Genomic DNA, 18,419 nt, shown 5'->3' on the forward strand with positions numbered 1-18,419 from the left:
CGTGCTTTGAGACTTTGATTCCCAGAAACCCCAGCCACCTTGGCCACCTATCAGGAATTTTGGCAGCCAAAGTCACAACACCTGGACGACCAGAGGTTGAGCCCTCCACTGGCCTATAGGACTGCTCTGGGGCTCCTGCTGCTGCTGTTATGAATGTGGTTGCCGCTAGCAGACCTTGGGCCTACAGTATCTATTCTGTCGCTTGGGAGCCAGATTGTGCATGCTGGCACTCAAACTGGCATGGGCAAACTTCGGTCCTCTGTGCATTTTGGACTTCAGCTCCCATAATTTCTAACAGCCTACCAACTGTTAGGAATTGTGGGAGTTGAAGTCCAAAACACTTGGAGGACCAAAGTTTGCCCATGTCTGCACTACAGCCAGCAAAGAACAGGCTCTATTCACATACACAGTGCTATACTACAGGATGTCCCAAAAGCCTCCATACATAACAAAAATTAACAAACTCATATTTTAATGCATTTAATATTTTTAATATTTTTGTATTTATGTTTACCTATACAACACATAGAAAATATTTTTTAATGAATATTTTGTAAATAATACATTTTGCTACAATTTCCCATTTCACCTATGTATGACGACTTTTGGGACACCCTGTGCATTAAAGAGATCTTTAAATGCCAGAAAGCACCCAGCCAGCAAGTCACCAGCTTTAGCAACCGTTCACACCCATAGTTGGGAAACCTTTTTGAATTTCAGAAATTGTGGTTTTACACTTATTCCACAATCACACATCAATGCACATTTTTTATGCAATGTGCATTCAAATGTAATGAACAACATTGTTTTCGAACAATTAATTGGCAGCAGGCACAGCTCTATGAAACTGCTCTGCTGTGGTTAAAAGAGCAGTTCCTCTGTGAGCTTTCAGAACAAGTGGGAAGTGTGTAGGGAGAGAGAAACCCTTAATCCACTCCATCTGGGGGACAGGACAGAGCATCCTTTGTGCTCCATGGGGCTCTCTCACTACCAAACTATTATGCCTGTGCTCAGTTGTAGTGTGGCATCAGCTGCTTCTATTACTATGTTATACAGAGCTGTAGCCCAATCCTTATGCAGACTTAAGGGGGCTTAAGCCCCTTGGTTTCAATGAACATAGGAGCAACCTAGGATCAGTCTGTGAATGTCATTTTTATCAGGCATCCCTGCACTCAACAAATACAGAAACAGCTGTGACAAACGAGAATAGGCAGCACATTCAAAAGAGCAAATGCGTGAAACCCAGGAGATATACAGGGTTAGTCAAAATGCATAGGCCAATAAGCCATTCAATTGAATGGCTTATTGGCCTATGCATTTTGACTAACCCTGTACATCAAAATGGGATCATGTTGCAGAGTCTGCATGGAGATGAACAACAGGCTAGATCCAGGTGGGATAAAAAGGTCCAGACCATCCACGTCACTGACAGATCACGTTGAGCAAGGGGGAAATTAAGGCTGCAATTTGATATATACTTATTAAGGAAAAAGCCCAAGTAGACCCAGTGGGATTTACTTCTGAGTAAACATGACTAGGATTGTGTTACATCTCATCTGTTCCTGGCTTGCCTTAAGGCAGGGTGACCAACAGAATTCAAGGTCCTGATTGAATGAACCAGGGAATGATATGCATTAGTTAAATTGACTTTTCTCGGGAAAATGAACAAATCAGTATTGTAGAATAATAACAGGCCAGCACCTTGAGTGCAAAACAAATATAATTTAAACAATTTTACTATAGCCTGGAAAAATCTTATTTTTGAAGTGGACTTTGCAATGTATTTGCATGTATGTTTATGTGTGTGTGTGTAGAGAGAGAAAGTCCATTCCTTTTGAAGTGGTCTATAAACTATAGCAAATCAGGGCTACAGTCAAGTGTGTTTGCAGATGGAAAATTCTGCTTTTGAAAAACAAACACCACTAACATCAAACAGAAAGAGAAACGAATCTTTGTGGAAAATTAATACAGCAAAGGAGAGAGCCCTTTCCTACTTCTCATAGGAATTCAGACTTGCCTGACACTCTTGGTTGCATTCCATGCAACATTGCTTACAACTGGAAATAACTCTCCTTTACTTGACCATCAAATAAGAACACAATTGTTGTTGTTTATTCATTCAGTCATTTCCGACCCTTTATGACCTCATGGACCATCCCACGCCAGAGCTCCCTTGTCGGCCGTCATCACCTCCAGCTCCTTCAAGGTCAATCCAGTCACTTCAAGGCTAACATCCATCCATCTTGCCCTTGGTTGGCCCCTCTTCCTTTTTCCTTCCATTTTCCCCAGCATAATTGTCTTCTCTAAGCTTTCCTTTCTTCTCATGATGTGGCCAAAGTACTTCATCTTGGCCTCTACTATCCTTCCCTCCAATGAGGGCTTTATTTCCTGAAGTATGGGACTGGTTGGATCTTCTGGCAGTCAAAGGCACTCTCAGAACTTTCCTCTAACACCACAATAATAATTATGAAATTCAGAAATACATAAGAGCCACCATGAAATATTTTGTGTCTAGTGGTCTGTCTGTGGTAGTGACAAGATTTAGAAAGGACTTCTTATGAGTACTGGTAGGAGTATTAAGTGTTTTATTGATGTTTTGTTCAGTGTGCATTTTAAGAAAGCAAAGAAGGAAATATCCTGGTCTCTATATTTTTTTTAAATGGAAATTATGGTGTGCTCTTTCCAAACTCCTAGGACATAGGGAAACTCTGCCTAGTGTCTACCATATTATAGCTTTTTTTGTGCCGGGGTGACGAGAAACTGCAAGTCGCTTCAGGTGTGAGGGAACAGGCCATCTGTAAGGATGGCCCAGGGGACTCCTGGACGTTTTGATGTTTTACCATTCTTGTGGGAGGCTTCTGACGAGGGAGCTCATCTGCACTTTCCCCCAGATTTGAACCTCTGACCTGTCAGTCTTCAGTCCAGCCACCAGGGGCTCCATATTATATCCATGTTCAGAAGACAGCCTCCTTTGTCACAGCACCCAATATGCAAAGGGATTCTCCCAGTGAGGTTGCAATTGTTGTATCTTTCTGCTATTAACAAAATACCGATTTTCTTGGGCATTTTCCTGTTAATGTAGCAAAAAAGTTTGTAAAATGAATTATATAAAGTAATTACTTATATTTTTAGCAATTGGATTTACTGTTGTCATTAATTAAAGTACTCAAAGATTAAAAACAAACCAGCCACCGAAAGTGGTATTAAGATGTTCTTACGCAGATAAATGAAATCAAAGATCCTTGTTTCCAGATGCTTGCCTTATCTAGGCAGACTTCCAAGCAACTATGAATTCAGTTACATGGTGACATGCCAGCTGGAGCTCATGTTATCAGTAAGCTACTGTTTTCCAAGTAGGCAAGGACAGTTGCTAGGATATTAATCCTTGACCCAGCACTCAAAACTATCACAAATTTCACCCCCACTGAGATGACTGAGGCAACAGCACTGGGAAGACCTATTGGGCGATACCTACATCAACAGAAGACTGCTCTCTATCTTGCACCTACCATTCCATTTTAAATAGCTTTTCAGTTTTTTCATCAAAACTCCTTGGAAATGACCAAAGGCCTTCTGAGCATGGATGATTTGTTCATCATATTTGCTAGCAGTTATATGCTTCCGTACAAGACTAGACGTTATTAGTACCAGTGGTAAGAAGTCAGATTTGATTTTTGCTTGGCATCAATTTTCAGTGCCACAGCTCTTTTTTAAATGAGCATGTCAAGCATAGGCAATGATTCCCATGGCTAACTAACCAAAGTCTACACATATATACAGCATGTAGCACTTTATATCTGTGTTGGGGAACCTTCGAACCTCCAAGCATTTTGGGCTATGGCTCCCATCATCCCCTACCATTGCCTGAGGTTTCTAGGAAATACAGTCTAACACCTCTGGAGAGCCAAAGGCTTCACTATCTCTGCCCCATGTGGCATACAGCGTTCCTAGGCCTGGGCACATGCGAAGCACTTCCCCATCTGCACATGAGACTGGAGAAGGGAGATGGAAGAAAGAGAGAATTTTTACTGCAGGAATTAGCTCTGTTTCAAACAAAATTAAATAACTCTAAAAGCTACCTTGTAATTGTGTATTACCATGGTATCAAGTTGAGAAGTTGCTTTTTTGGACAACACCTCCTAGTAACTCCAACACTGATTGGCACTGCCATGCTGGCTAGGGAATTCAGTGAGTTGTAAGCCATAAATATATCATCTAAGGAGATCTATTTTATGCTTTTGTGTGATATTATTCTTTAACTTTTGTACAATATGAAGTGTAGCTATATTTGTTTTGACTTTCATAAGCCACTTCAGCTCCCAGTCTGGGAAAATGCATCATAAAAATAAATAAAATTGAAGGATAGTACAAATTGTTGGCTACAAAAAACCTGTGTCAGCTTTCTTTCCTTCACCAATAGTAGCAAAAACAGGGAGTGCTGCCAGGGACTTATCCCATTTCTTATATTCAAGATTTCAGGTCAAACGGAAGATAAAAGTGTCTGGGGGGAGCAAAACATAGTCTGAGTTATTATTCAGACATATTATTCAGATAGAAAAAAGAAATCAGCACCATTTTAACAGTGAAAAATAAAATGAAAGGTGATATTTCTACAGCTTCTAAAGAAACCAGCTCAGTGCCATAGTGAAAACAGCAAATCTTGTCTTTCATATGTATTACCGAAGGTTTTCACGGTTGGAATGAGTGAGGCATTGTGTAGTTTCCAGGGCTGTATGTATGTGTTCTAGCATGATCCTCTGAAGATGCCAGCAACAGATGAAAGCAAAACATCAGGAGAAAATGTTGCCAGAACACAGCCATACAGCCCGGAAACCACACAACACCGCACTTCTATTTCATGTTTGCAAATGATGCTATAGGAATGCTGGTACAGTCTCCGCTCTTTAGGACTAACATAAACAAAACAAAAAAAAGTGATTGGACAAGCAACTGAGAATCAGCCTTGTCTCTCTAAAGACAGGTGAGGAAAGCAACCACCACAAGGAAAAGTAAACCAATACCAGTTTGTTGTTATCTCGCCTGTTTTGAGTTGGAACTGCTATGCATTGAGGAATGAAAAAGCAGATATCTTCTGGTTATCCTCACTGCTCCTGGTATTTCCAGTACATGGTGCTGTCCTTGGAGCTGGTGGGAAGCATTCCTGCTCAGCAACTTCCACTGTTGCCAGCATCATGCTTGAAGGGGCCACTAGCTCCATACCTGCAAACAAGGAAACAGTGCCATCTGGGTCACCCCTTTGGGGCCTGTCCTCCGGGGGTTCAGAGTTTTGGAGCCTGCATTCTTCTTCTCTCTTCTGGCTGACACTCAGTGGCAGGATATCACATTGGCCTGAGGAGACAGATTCCAGTCCCTGCCCTTCTGACAGGGATGTGTCACTTGTGAGAAGATTAGGTGTTTGAGAGGATTGTGCTGACAGGCTCATGGGTGTGAGGACAGTTTCTCCGGCAAAGGGCATCACGTCCGTCAACAGATCATCTGCATGTGCAAAGGAAGTCTTGGCAGGAACACAGTGGCTGCCATCTGGGAGCGAGCTCTTGGATGTGGGATGGGTCCTGCTAAGGGCTTCAAACTGGCGCAAGATCTGTAAGAGGTGAAAGGAGTGTGCCAAATATGAGAAGCATTGTACCACCCCGAAAAGAGCCTCTCCCACCACAAAAAGGCACCAACACCAGGCTGAAGACTAATACAAACACCACCACAGTGTGAGAACACCTTAAATTGGATTAATTTCCTCTCAGCCCATGCAGTCATTATTTATTACGAACATATTTTAAATCCAACAGTAGCATAGTTTCAACAATACTATCACATTGAGGGCTCTTGGAAAACCCAGAACAAGCAGCAATTGCCTCACCCAACATTGTTCTATGACCCAGCCTGACCTGAGGAAGACTCTGGGAGTTGTTATGTCATATACAGAAGATTATATTGTTTCCATTAAAGTCAAGATGTACTACCTGTAGTACCTCCAATGTATTTGTGATATGTGCTCCTCCACAAAAAGAGGGGTGAAATGTCTTAGAATGCACAAGATGCAGTAAGATCCCCATAACTATGAAACCCATTTCTACAGTTTCACTTGTCCATTCCTGGGGGAAAATTGGCTTTCTAAGAATTTGCTTGATCCTCAAGGAAATTCTATAATATGCTTCCTCTGGAAATTACCAAGGAGTTGTGTTGAAGGACCCAGGATATTCCTAGAGAGGATACATCTCTAAGAATAATACATCTCTAAGAATATCAAATTATGGTGTACTATGATTAAAAGTCAGGTCATTGAATGATGTCAGATCACCCTGCAGATTTTGGTGTTCTTACACTATAAAAATAAGGGAATTTTTCATTTCTGATCTACTAAAAATACCACCGAAGAACCAAAACAAAGCCACACACTGTAGAGCCCATTTCTAAGCACCAGGAACAAAAAGATAACAATAAAGCTTCCACTGCTGCAGGATAAAAGGAAATGCTGGGCTGCCCTTTGACAAACAGGCTACATGAAGGGGGAAACAACATCAAGACGAGTTGCCTTTAAATAAAAAACAACATCTGGGGCTGTGTATTACCTTTGTTGCTTTGTTGGCCACAGGCCCAGGCCTCTCTTGACTGAGCTCCTGCAAGTATGGCTGGGCAACAGCAAATATCTGATCATGGGAGAGCAAGTCAGAACACATAAGGGAATAGATGGCACACATGGCTCTCTGTGGATGAAAAAAAAGCAGGGTCGGGAAAGTAAATGCTGACATGTACCCAACTTGCACAGCTGGAGCTATTGGAGTATCACTGATTTGAACATCTTGTAATATGTTGCTTTGCTACAGAGACAGATTCTCCAGGCTGCCCTAACAAAGACCAAAGATAAACCATCTCCATGTCAGCTTAACTCCAGATTTCAAATCCAAGGAGGAAAGGTATCCTGTTTGTTGAAGTAAATTGTGTCTTGGAAGACTGAAGGGTTTCCTCACCATGCAGATGCACTCACTGGGGTCCTTCAGGGTTCGGCTAAGTAGAGCCAAGACCACCTCACAGTTCAGCAAACCACATCTATGGAGACAGAGAGAGAGAGAACGAACAGAAATGAAGAGACTAGGGGCCAATTTTATGAAATATGGAGAAAAGCAAGCTAATCTTTGTAAGAATTTCTTTGAACATATGGATTATCAGAAACAAGAGGAAGTCTATATAACTATTCATTAGCTTTGAATGGAAATGAGGCAGCACAACGAGGGGATAAATAAAAAAAAGCTCTTGAGGTAATAGATGTAAGCACAATTTTTAAAGTCAGTCATAAGATCAACAGAATGAGGGACAGGTACTATTTGGGTCTTCCATTTTGGGCGACAAACTATTTTGTGCCAGCCCTGAGAACATTTATCCAAGTGTTTACAAAATAGTTTACAAAAATCAACACTGACATACAGCATAGAAAGAGGCAATATGTGGGGATATTCCTGCATCAGTGGGAGTGAGAAGAAATATTGGCAAGATGTAAGCTACCACAAGGAAAGAAAGAGTGCTCTTACTCCTTGATAAAATGCTGGGTTTCTTCACGTGTCAAGAAGACCTTTGAGCCATTGGTTAGTTTGCTGACAAGGCTCACTTCCTGCAGGCAATCTGCAAAGTTTTCAGTTTCCATCCTAGGAAAAATGGATGCATGAATTCACAGAAGCCTTCTCTTTCTTACTTCCTATCACTGCATATCAACGCCCTCTGAACTGTGACCATGCAGCCCATTGTCTTACCTTTCCACTATACTCCCTGCCTCTTGGACGCCTGAGTGGTTGTCGCTGCCTGACTTGCTGTAGGACCCAGAAGTCTTGCTGAACTCGCTGTTCTCGCGGAAAGAATTCTGGGAGCTTTCCCCGTTGTCCAATTCTTCCCACCCACCTCCTACTTGCCCTGGTTGATGGTTCACTGGAGGAAAATTTCAGGAAAATAACCATGAAATACATCACTTCTCAAAATGGCAGGTTTCAAAACAATATTCGCTCATCTCTCCGTCAATCTTGAAATCAGAAATTTGCAATGCACAGCCAGGTGTTTGTATTCCAACAAGAAGGCCTGGGCAGAGGATTCATGAGGAAAATAACATCCTTTCATCCAGAAGGAAAAAAATGATGATCATGTATGATTAATATCAGTTATAGATCATCTATACTTTACAGTCAGCTGCTTTTATCCCTCCCATAAAGCAACCAATAAGGCTATCAAGCTGTTCCCATGTCCATAAGCTTTGTATACAGGATGTACCATACCACACATTTTATGAACAGCAACAGTAGATGTCTTTGTTGGCAAGGTAGTGCTTTTGGCAGAAGAAGGAGCCAGGACTGGTTCATAGGCATCATCTGTCAACGCCCTGTTGGGAGGACTAGTCAGCTCCTGACCAGAAAGCATGGCACTGGCAACCACTTCCGCTGCTTTCTGGATGGTGGCCAGCAGGACTTTGCCAGTGGAGGCTGAAAGAGAACAAAGGCAGATCATTTATTTGGCTGAGTACAGTAGCATGTTAAACACAGTGATAATACATGGTACAGGGAAAAGCCTGGTACTAATAAGTAAAGGCAAAGATTTCCCCTTGACATTAAGTCTAGTCTTGTCCAATTCTGGGGGGTGGTGCTCATCTCCATATCTAAGCCAAAGAATCAACATTGTCCATAGAAACTCCAAGGTCATGTGGCCAGCATGGCTGCATGGAGTGCTGCTACCTTCCTGCCAGAGAGGTACCTATTGCTCTACTCGCAAGTTTTCAAACTGCTAGGTTGGCAGAAGCTAACAGGGGCTAACAGTGGGAGCTCACTCCATCCCATGGATTCAAACTGTGGACATTTCAATCAGCAAGTTCAGCAGTTTAACCCACTGCATCACCAGGGGCTCCTAATACACAGCAATTTATCCAGGGAATAGACAGGCTAGCCCAAAGGGAGAGGGTCCACACTAACTGACAATGGAACCAGGCTTGAGATAGAGTTATTTATTGGTTGTGGGTTTCCAGAGGGGAAAACCACAGTGGGTGACACTCAGCACATCCCTCATTCTTTTGGCCTATCAGAAAAAGAGGGAGGGTTGGGTTCACTTTCTTTACTACCCTTGCTCTTCCCTAAACAGGTTGGCTTGCTGTATAGCTTGATTTCTCCAAGTGATTTTCAAGGAAAGAGAAATATTTATCTATACCAGGTAGGAAGAAAGCAAAGACTAAGAGCTTCTCCAAAGGAAAGCTGGGGAAAGGGGGCAAAATGGAAACACCTAACAGATATGTAGGAAGATAAAAGCCCTTGCCCTGGAAACTTGGCAGTGCCCCCCAACAACAAAAACTTTACCATCATACTCTCAGCCCTTACTCACGGGAACTACTTCTTTCAAAACCAAAGCCTTGGAGGGAACTGTGGGAGCTGGACTTGGACCCCATTCCTAGGAAGAGAAGAATAAAAGGAGCCTAAATTAAGATTAAAACCATTATGATAGAGGTGCTGCATGCACACACACACACCCCGCCCCATCAGTGTTGCCCCTTTGCCAGCATTCAAGTGCCATCTTGTTCAGATAAGGAGTCTTGGTTGGTTTGTTTACTGATCTCCATGCCACCAAACCTTACTGAGCAGAAGAATCATGATTGTATTTCATCTACAAAATAATATCATCAGGCCACATATTAACCAGATGACCAGATGTAAATGACTTGGGAGAAGGAGACAACTTGAGCTGAAAACAAATAGCCATAAACCATACAGACTGACATAAGGGAAATCGCAGAATAACAACAACAACAACAACAACTGTTGTTGTTGTTTCACACATTTGTACCCTGTCCTTCTCACCCCCAGAGGGGGACTCAGGGCGGCTTCACAACAGGCAACCATTAGATGCCAACACATACATTATAAAATAACACAGTTAAAAACAACAGTTAAAATCAGTTATAAAACATTCATTTAAAAATCCCGCCAAGGCTCTTTTGCTGCAACAATGAGACTCTTGCCGCTTTTTTAATCAAGGCGCATTTTTTACTAAAGAGAACTAACTGAGACAAAAGCTAAGAAGTGTAAAGATTAGCAGGAAAAACAAAATAAATTCTACTTTCATCATGCAGACAGCAAAGGTCAACACGCAGATGGAGATATCAGTTCCTGTTCTCAACGGACTTTCTATAGTTACAGTTTTGTAGCAGCCTGACACAGAATTTACACTTGATCCACTGAAAGTCTGAAGGAGACAGCATGGCTTTTTCAGTCCTCCTGAGTTGGGATTATTGGACAGAATGCCCTTTTGAAGGGCAGCAGTCTGTATGGCCCTTTAACTCAGAATATGGAATGACTTTTCTTCTCCCCAGAGGTGTAGAGAAGACGGGAAAGAGAAGAACGGTGATATCTAAATCCCTACTGAAAAGGCTGAGTGAGCAAGATAAACGCAAAGCAATCTCTTGGTGGTTTCTGCTGTTTTAAATAAATGCAAACCCATCCAAGACTTTCAGTGATATAAAGACTCGTGCTTTAGACTGGATCTGTTCCCCTGCATCAGGGATGGAAAAGTGCAGCCCAGAGTTAAATGTGGCCCTCCAACTCTGCTTTTGCAGCTGTTAACACCCTTTTCCTATTCCTCTTGAGCTCTTTTTTCCTGGAAATAAGAGCTAAGGGTCCCTTTTGGAAGGCCCCTGGAGCAAACTTCAAAATATGGTGCAGGATGCACAAGCACAGACCCTCCACACTGTTTAACAATAAGCAAGCAAGTGAACAGAAAAGCTTGTTTTTCAAAACAGGAGTCTGATGTCAGGCAACTTGTGGGTGCTCACACTTCTGAAAATCTGTTGCCCACCCTTGTTCTAGCCAGCCCTGGTTTACCTGTTGAAGGCAGATCTTTAGGTGGATGCAAAGCAGGCTGAGGCAACAAGGCATCTGAAAATAAAGTCATTGCCAAGTCCTATAAGGGACACGAAGAAAGGAAATTTCAATGCAGTGTACATGTTGGGCAGTCAGTCCTTCCACATGGTCAGCTTTGCAAATCCTTTCAAATCTTATGGCTGTGATTTGTCACTCACCTGTGCAACCATCCGCACCTTCTGATACAAGCTGTTGCCATGGAGAGGATCAGGAGGCCCAGCGAACACTGAAAGCCAAAGTGGGGAGAAGATAAAGAAGGCTACAGTACCCATCCTTGGATGCTTTACACAAGTCTAAAAGTCAAGCTTCCTGGGGCCTACTCCCTTATAGACCAGCACCTGCACCAACTGAAATGTATAAATTTCACCCTTTCACAATGACAGCAAACAGCTTAGATAACAACTTTCTTATGTCAATCATCTCAATACTGAGCATTTGGTCGAACTGTGATGTGGGTAGAATCATCACATTATAATTCTATAATACACAAACCCTTCTCTTGTAAAATATGGTATTGCATGTTGATACAGAACAATAAAAAGGAAAGTTGTTACATATAGGCCCTACTGTGTGGCAAAATAATAAAATGGTCAGAATGAAAATATCCAAAAATTGACAGAAGGCAAAAAAAAAATATTGTACAGGAAATTGGCTTAATAAATCCCAGCTGACCTTAACGACAAATGGACAATTTTTTTTCAAAATTGCATATGTAATGGAATGGGAAAACACACACACACACATACCAGGTATGGTACTCTGCATCAAACTTCTGGGACAATGAATTTATTTCTAAAAGAACCACCACACATAACAGCTGGCATATTTTTAACAGTCAGTTATCACAATTTCTGCCATTAGGCGAGACCCTTCATCTGACACACAGGAAGTAACCATGGCACCATCACCGCTCCCCCGCCTTGTATTTGATTCCTTGTTTACTTTCTGGCAGCAAGGCAGGATCATCAGCTAACAAGGAAACTGAGGCAGGAAGAAATCTATGTAGAAGCAATGGCTTAGTAAGAAAAAGAGTAAACTCTTTTGATCTTTTGCTGCCATGTTAATGTTTGAAAGAGAGCCACCAAAATAGCAAATCCAACTTGACTTCATTGCAAGTCACAGCTTAATATGTTGATTTCTGAGAATTTACATTCCAGGTCTGCCCTGGTCACACCTCTGTCTCTATATACTTCTTTAAGGACATGAAGAAGGCATTATTTTTATTCACTGGTTCCACTTATATTCCCAGTACTCCTCCAGTGATATCAAGGCAGTATTTAGTGCCCTCCCCACCCCCACCCCCACTTAAACCTCACAACAACCCTGTGAGGTAGACTGAGAAACAACACATAACCTAAGGCCAGAACAAGTTGGGAAAGAGTGCCTGAGGTCTACTTCACACCACACAGTTTATAGCACTCTGATGCCACTTTAAATCCAATGGAATTCTGCCATCTGCAGTTTTGAGGTATTTGTAATTCTCTGCTAGACAGCTCAACAAATTATATATCCCAGGATTTTGTAGACTGTAACCATGACTATTAAAGTGGTGCCATAATGTTAGAGGTATGTAGTGTGAAAGAGACCAAACCCAAAGGGGAATAGGATCCAGGTTTCTCAAGTTCCAGTTCAGTACTCTTAACCACACTAGCTCTCAGCAGTAAAATAGTAGCAGCAACAATAAGACAATCAATAGGCCAGAGGCCTGTGCCAGTATTCCCAAAGAGAACCCTCTTCAAAACCACTTCCATCCTATAGAGACTGAATCTTCGCCTAACACTAGTATGCACTCAAGTTCCACTTCTTTTTCATGAATTACAAAAAAAAAAAAAAAAAAAAGAGAGAGAACCAAAAGTAGCAAGACCTGAGGTTTTTTTTCTGTAATGCTACCCCAGAATCATCTAGCCAGCACAACCATTTTCATAATCTAGAGCAGAACTAGACTATTTGGGGAGTTCCACCTCTGGGACATTCCAGGGCTGCATAGATTGTAAAAAAATCAGAGGTTGAAGTAAAAAACAAGTGAATCACAGAAGTTCATTTCTGGTTCTGAAAAACAATGTTAAATAATGTGGGGGTGAGGGGAAGACTATGAAGGTGAATTACTATTCCTGGAGCTTTCTGAAAATGCAGTTGACTGTTGAGGTAGAAAAGGAATTGTTGGGAGGTTTACCTGTGGCTTCTTGGATGAAGGATGAATTCCGCTTGAGCTGCAGGACAAAGTGGGAGGAGCCATGGCTGCACATGTGCAGCAAAATCTTGAGCACCTGAGGATGCAAGTGAACATCTGACTGAGATGTAATACAGAACTGAAAGCATGGGAACCCCACATAAAAAGGGAGCATGTCTCAGGTTTTAAGAGTGCCTGCTGTAGGAACTGATTCATCTTTCAAACAATACATTACCTTCAGCTTGACATGACAGGAGCAGTTCTGAAGGCGATTGAGGAGATACTCGAGAAGACAGTGGCTGCTTCCTGCTGACTCATGTGAAATCTCTGGAAGTTTGTCTTGTTAAAGAGTTAACATAGTAAATATGTTGATGGTCTAGCTAGTTGCATCACTTAAAGATTAATTCTATAGAATTAATGAAGTCTGACACCACTTTACCTGCCATGACTCAATGATATGGAGTCACGGGTGTTGTAGTTTTACAAGGTCTTTAGTCTTCTCTGCAAAATATTGCTGATGCCTCATCAAACTATAAATCCCAGGATTCTATAACACTGCATCATGGTAATCAAAGTGGTGTTAAACTGCATTAATTCAGAACTGTAGACGCATCCTACATGACAGCAGAATGTTCCTGCTATGGCCTGAACACAATTATTGCTCAACATGTGTTGTTTCCAACAGCATAACTGTTTTCCTCTGTAACCTCTCCCTACCACTAAATTCAACAACAAACTATATTTAATTCAAGCTGGTTTAAAAACAGAGATGCAATATATATTTGAAAATGAAACATTGTGTTGGAAAATGCATGGGTTTAAATTAGATGTAGACACATCTTTTTCAGCTGAGGTCCAAATTTGCATTAGGGAAATAATGTCTTATAGAAATTGCATGTTGGTTCAACAGGTGAGGCTGAAGCCAGCAATGGGTGGGGAAGAGCCTATGTTTTCTCTCTGCCACTTTTTGTCTCCATATCTCTTCATCAATACCTAAGTAGGCTGCTGGGGAAAGAACATATTTTCTTGCAGCAGTTCAGACTAATAATTTTCCGACTTTACCTTTAGCTAAGAACTCCAAGCAAAACTGAATGTCTGCTTATGGTCTCAGGACATCTGGTTGTTCATCTTTAATTTATTTATTATTTATTTACCTTACTTATATACCGCTGTTCTCAGCCCGAAGGCGACTCACAGCGATCAACCTGAGTAGCTTTCTCTTATCTAAATTTCTCAGGTTTCATATCAGATCAGTTAACTATCATCAGCAAATGTTCAAAAGATATTTAGGTGATGTTACTACAGCAACTTGATCACAGGCCATCAGAAATATTAGCCCTTTGCTCTGGCCAATAACCTGTACTTTTCCTAGGACAAAAGGAAGTGTTAAAAAGGTTTTCTCAGACTTCTATTGGCTTTCAGTTCTTTAAGGACCAAAGGATACTGGCAATCTCTTCAAACAGGTACCCTGGACATGGGGCTTCATCATCTGAGGTGCCTTTGATCAGAATGGGCAGCTGAAAAACAGTTTTTAAAATCAAGGAAAATTTTGAGATCGTAAGGTGGAATAAAGGAGTTTTTGAAGATAAGTGATCAGGATGACAACAATATTTTCATAGTATGTCTTTAAGGTGGGAGACATAAAGGCAATTTTAATTTTTTACTTTATGATTATCGCTTATAGGGATGATGATAAGGGCGTTAGTTTTAATGGGTGTATATATGATACAATTCCTATATTGGAGAATGACAGACTTTACAAATTGCATAATTATATTTATATTGCTGAATAAATAAATAGCTTAAAATAAAAATACATAAACACATTCCCAAGTCATTTTGGGTGCTACTGACCCAGAAAAATCATTAGTTTTTCCAGATATCATTGAACTGCAACTCTCATGCGCCTAGTTAAAATAGTCAATGGTGAAAATGCAGGGAGCTCTAGTACAACAACCTCAGAAGGAATGTATGATTCACATTGTGTTCTATGCCCCCATCTGCACTGCCATATAATGCAGTTTCAAACTGCATTATATGGTCAGTATAGAGGACTCATACAATGAAATTCAATGTGGTTAAACTGCATTATATGAGTTCACACTGACTATATAATGCAATTTCAAACTGCATTATATGACAGAAGAGATGCGGCTTAAATAACCAGCTGCTAGTAATCTAAAGATATAGTTCAGTTTTCTTTTCCCCTACAAATCAATAGCTCCAGCTGACAGACTTTAGCCTGAAATGGAGAATTCACATCAAGCCTCTTCATGATAATTTCATTCAAGCAAACATGCCACAGTATTATAGTACCACAGTACTATCAATTGGCCACACCAACTGGAATGGGAAACAGATGGTAATTTGCCTATCTGTTCCCAGGGATAATTTACAAATTATGACACATTCCTACCCAAGTCACTATACCTGGCGCTGGAAGGTGGTCAAGGTGTAGATGTTTTACTGCAACCAAGTGTTTCCTTACCATCAAAACAAAAATCTCAATGATTGACAAATGTGGAGTTTGTTTCCAAAAGATACCAAATCCAAAAAAAGAAAAATGTAATATATATATCACATATACATATATATATCGAGAGAGGTAAGAAGACATTGCTGACTAGGAGTAGAATATTACATACAAATCAAAACCTATGAAATCACTTTGCTACAGGGATGAGAAATGGCATTTTGTAGCAAAAGAATTAATATCCTCAGCACAGCCCCCTCCAATGATTCCTGTAATATCTGATACCTTTTGGAAACAAGTTTCACAAAAGTATTTTATTAACACTGGACATTTGGATTTAAATCTGACCGCTAGATCAACTGAATCACAAACCCAGCAGTAAGTCCAAAAATATTTAAATTCCTTTAACAATTCTGCTTTAGCTAAGACTGACAACTCGATGTAGATTATAGATATTACCTCTGTTTACAAGCCAAAAAATCTCCATTCAACTTTAATGACAATTCAATGTATAGGGTGGTTAGGTGGCAGGCCCAATTCATACATAAACCGAATACAGAAAGCTTTTAAGCCATTTAGGCACATTCCTATCACAATCTGAATGTAAGAAAGTTTTCAACCAAGCATCATTAAAACCTTTAAAAACTAGCAGAAGGATAATTTAGCCCAAAAATGCGGCCTTTTGTTTTGTATCCATGTATATAGTTCGACTCTGAAACTGAGGCCGCCTCGCCCTTCACTGTCAAAAGGAGGCCTGGGAAAGCCAAAGGCCTCAAGGGTGAACCCCGTTCTTTCACAGACCGCCCAGAGGAATGGGGAACCTAGCCTCCAATTCAGGCTCTCTTTCTCCAGGCAATACCCGGCTTAAGAAGCTCAGCCGATCCCGCAAAGGCACCGCCGCCATGACCACCGCCAAGCCCTGCTGTGAACTTCATTGGCCCGCCCCCCTGAAGCCGGGCTATCCAATCACGAGCAGGCTCTGTAGGCCTCGAGCCAATCACCTTCTCCGCAAGTGGGAAGTAGCTGTCACGGCCAGACGCCGGCCGGCATGAAGGAGAAGGCTATCCAACCGAAACGTTCTATGTGTGTGCCGTGATCCAATCAAAAACGGAGGCGGAGCTGGAGTTAAGCCAATCGGAAACCGGGGGATCTTTTGCCGCGGCTGTTGGGCGGGGCTTCTCATCCGCGTCCTCCCGGGAAAAGGCCGAGCTGGTCGGGTAGCTTCGGGATTGGGCTTCCCGCTCTTCGAGGGAGGCCATGCCCAGCCCAGGAGTCTGGGGCCGCGTCCGGGAGAAGATGCAGCGTTTCCCTGCGCTGCTGGCGAGCTGTGGGGAGCAGGTACGGAGGCCCGACGGGGCCGCCGCCTTCAGAGCAAACCTTCACCAGGCCCAGGAAGCAGGTCGGGCTCGCATCGCCTTGGATGCCTCACCCGGCCGCAACCACCACCCCGCCGTCGTTGAGCCACTGCCGGCCGGTTACGACTCATAGGCTCACTTGGCAAGATTGGCCTAGGAGATTAGTCTTGTCGAAGGCTTTCATGGCTGGAATCACTGGGTTGTTGTGAGTTTTCCGGGTTGTGTGGCCATGATCCAGAAGCATTCTCTCCTGACGTTTCACCCACATCTATGGCAGGCATCCTCAGAGGTTGTGAGGTCTGTTGGAAACTAGGCAAGTGGGGTTTATATATCTGTGGAATGTCCAGGGTGGGAGAAAGAACTCTTGCTTCCAGACAAGAAACAATCAGGGCCAGCTAATACCTCCCAGCAAAGGATTCCTCCAGGCAGGAAGCAGCCAGGCTTTGAAGCTGCACGCTATTCAGTGCTCATCAAGGTGGCCAGTTGCACCATTCACACTTGCCTCCAGCAGACAAGAGTTCTTTCTCCCACCTTGGACCTTCCACAGATATATAAACCTCACTTGCCTGGTTTCCAACAGACCTCACAACCTCTAAGGATGCCTGCCATAGATATGGGTGAAACACTTTAAGAACATGGCCAGACAGCCGGGAAAACTCACAGCAACTCAGATTAATCTTTACCTTCCTCTGTGGCTACAGGAGAGTGATTGGCCCAAGGAGGCCCAATGGGTGCCCATGGCTAGGGCAGGATGTGAACCCTGGCCTGTGGAATCATAACCCAATGCTCAGACCAGCTATTTTGTTATTATCGCTATCACTACTACTATTATTAAGTTAATACTATGCTGGCTCTCCCCCACTGCAACATAACATCTATCACGGCAGGAATATGTGAGCCATTGGGAACTGGGTGATAGTTTGTCACCCAGAGAGTATCTACATTGTCAAATGAATGCAGTTTGACACAACTTGAACTGCCATGAATCACGGGTGTTGCCCTTCAATAATAGACATGGGCAAACTTTGGCCCTCCAGGTGTTTTGGGCTCCAACTCCAATTCCTAACAGCTTTAGGCCTGAGGCTGTTGGGAACTGTAGGAGTTGGAGTCCAAAATACCTGGAGGACCAAAGTTTGCCCAGGCCTGTTCTATAACGGGCTTTGGCTTTATCTGCCTCATCAAACTACTACCACAGGATTCCATAGCATGAGCCATGACTGTTCAAGTGGTATCATTCCATGTTAATTCTGTTCAAGTGGTGTCAATCTGCATTAATAAATAAATAATAGATAAAACTTTATTTCTATACTGTTCTATCTTCCCGAAGGGTCTCGGGGTGGTGAACAACAAAGTCGACCAACATTCAATGCCGTACAAAAGGAAAAACACATAAATAACCAATCCACCCAAAACCTTCACAGATCCACATTTAAACCAAAAATAAGGCCCCCTCTCTCATTCCCATCAACCGTGCTTGCGATGCAGCCCAGGAAGTTTCCTGGAGCTTCATGTGTATTCTTCCT

General features: G+C 42.2%; 1 protein-coding gene across 2 annotated transcripts; it reads right to left on the reverse strand.

The window, feature by feature from the left end:
- Positions 1 to 1,928: 1,928 nt before the first annotated feature.
- TEPSIN (TEPSIN adaptor related protein complex 4 accessory protein) lies at positions 1,929 to 16,475 on the reverse strand. Of its 2 annotated transcripts, none has more exons than XM_060764277.2 (13): positions 16,401 to 16,475; positions 14,513 to 14,585; positions 13,304 to 13,395; positions 13,072 to 13,165; positions 11,057 to 11,124; positions 10,860 to 10,938; positions 9,367 to 9,432; positions 8,277 to 8,480; positions 7,764 to 7,935; positions 7,545 to 7,658; positions 6,987 to 7,065; positions 6,588 to 6,722; positions 1,929 to 5,602 (listed from the first exon to the last, which is right to left on the reverse strand). In XM_060764277.2, the coding sequence occupies exons 1-13, from the start codon at positions 16,443 to 16,445 to the stop codon at positions 5,060 to 5,062; spliced, it is 1,764 nt and encodes a 587-aa protein (XP_060620260.2). In that variant the 5' UTR covers positions 16,446 to 16,475; the 3' UTR covers positions 1,929 to 5,059. The 2 variants fall into 2 exon arrangements, with proteins under 2 accessions (XP_060620260.2, XP_060620261.2); XM_060764278.2 differs by lacking the exon at positions 16,401 to 16,475 and adding an exon at positions 16,001 to 16,394 and having other exon boundaries at positions 13,304 to 13,393.
- Positions 16,476 to 18,419: the final 1,944 nt, after the last annotated feature.

This window comes from Anolis sagrei, chromosome 2 (genome assembly GCF_037176765.1).
Source record: "Anolis sagrei isolate rAnoSag1 chromosome 2, rAnoSag1.mat, whole genome shotgun sequence".
Classification (NCBI taxonomy): domain Eukaryota; kingdom Metazoa; phylum Chordata; class Lepidosauria; order Squamata; family Dactyloidae; genus Anolis; species Anolis sagrei.

Coding starts and splice junctions, on each gene's coding strand:
- TEPSIN (XM_060764277.2), bottom strand. CDS start 16,445: ATGGCGGCGGTGCCTTTGCGGGATCGGCTGAGCTTCTTAAGCCGG. Junction 9,433..10,859: donor TAAAGATCTGCCTTCAACAG/GTAAACCAGGGC, acceptor TTCTCTTCCTAG/GAATGGGGTCCAAGTCCAGC. Junction 7,659..7,763: donor GCAGGGAGTATAGTGGAAAG/GTAAGACAATGG, acceptor CATTTTTCCTAG/GATGGAAACTGAAAACTTTG.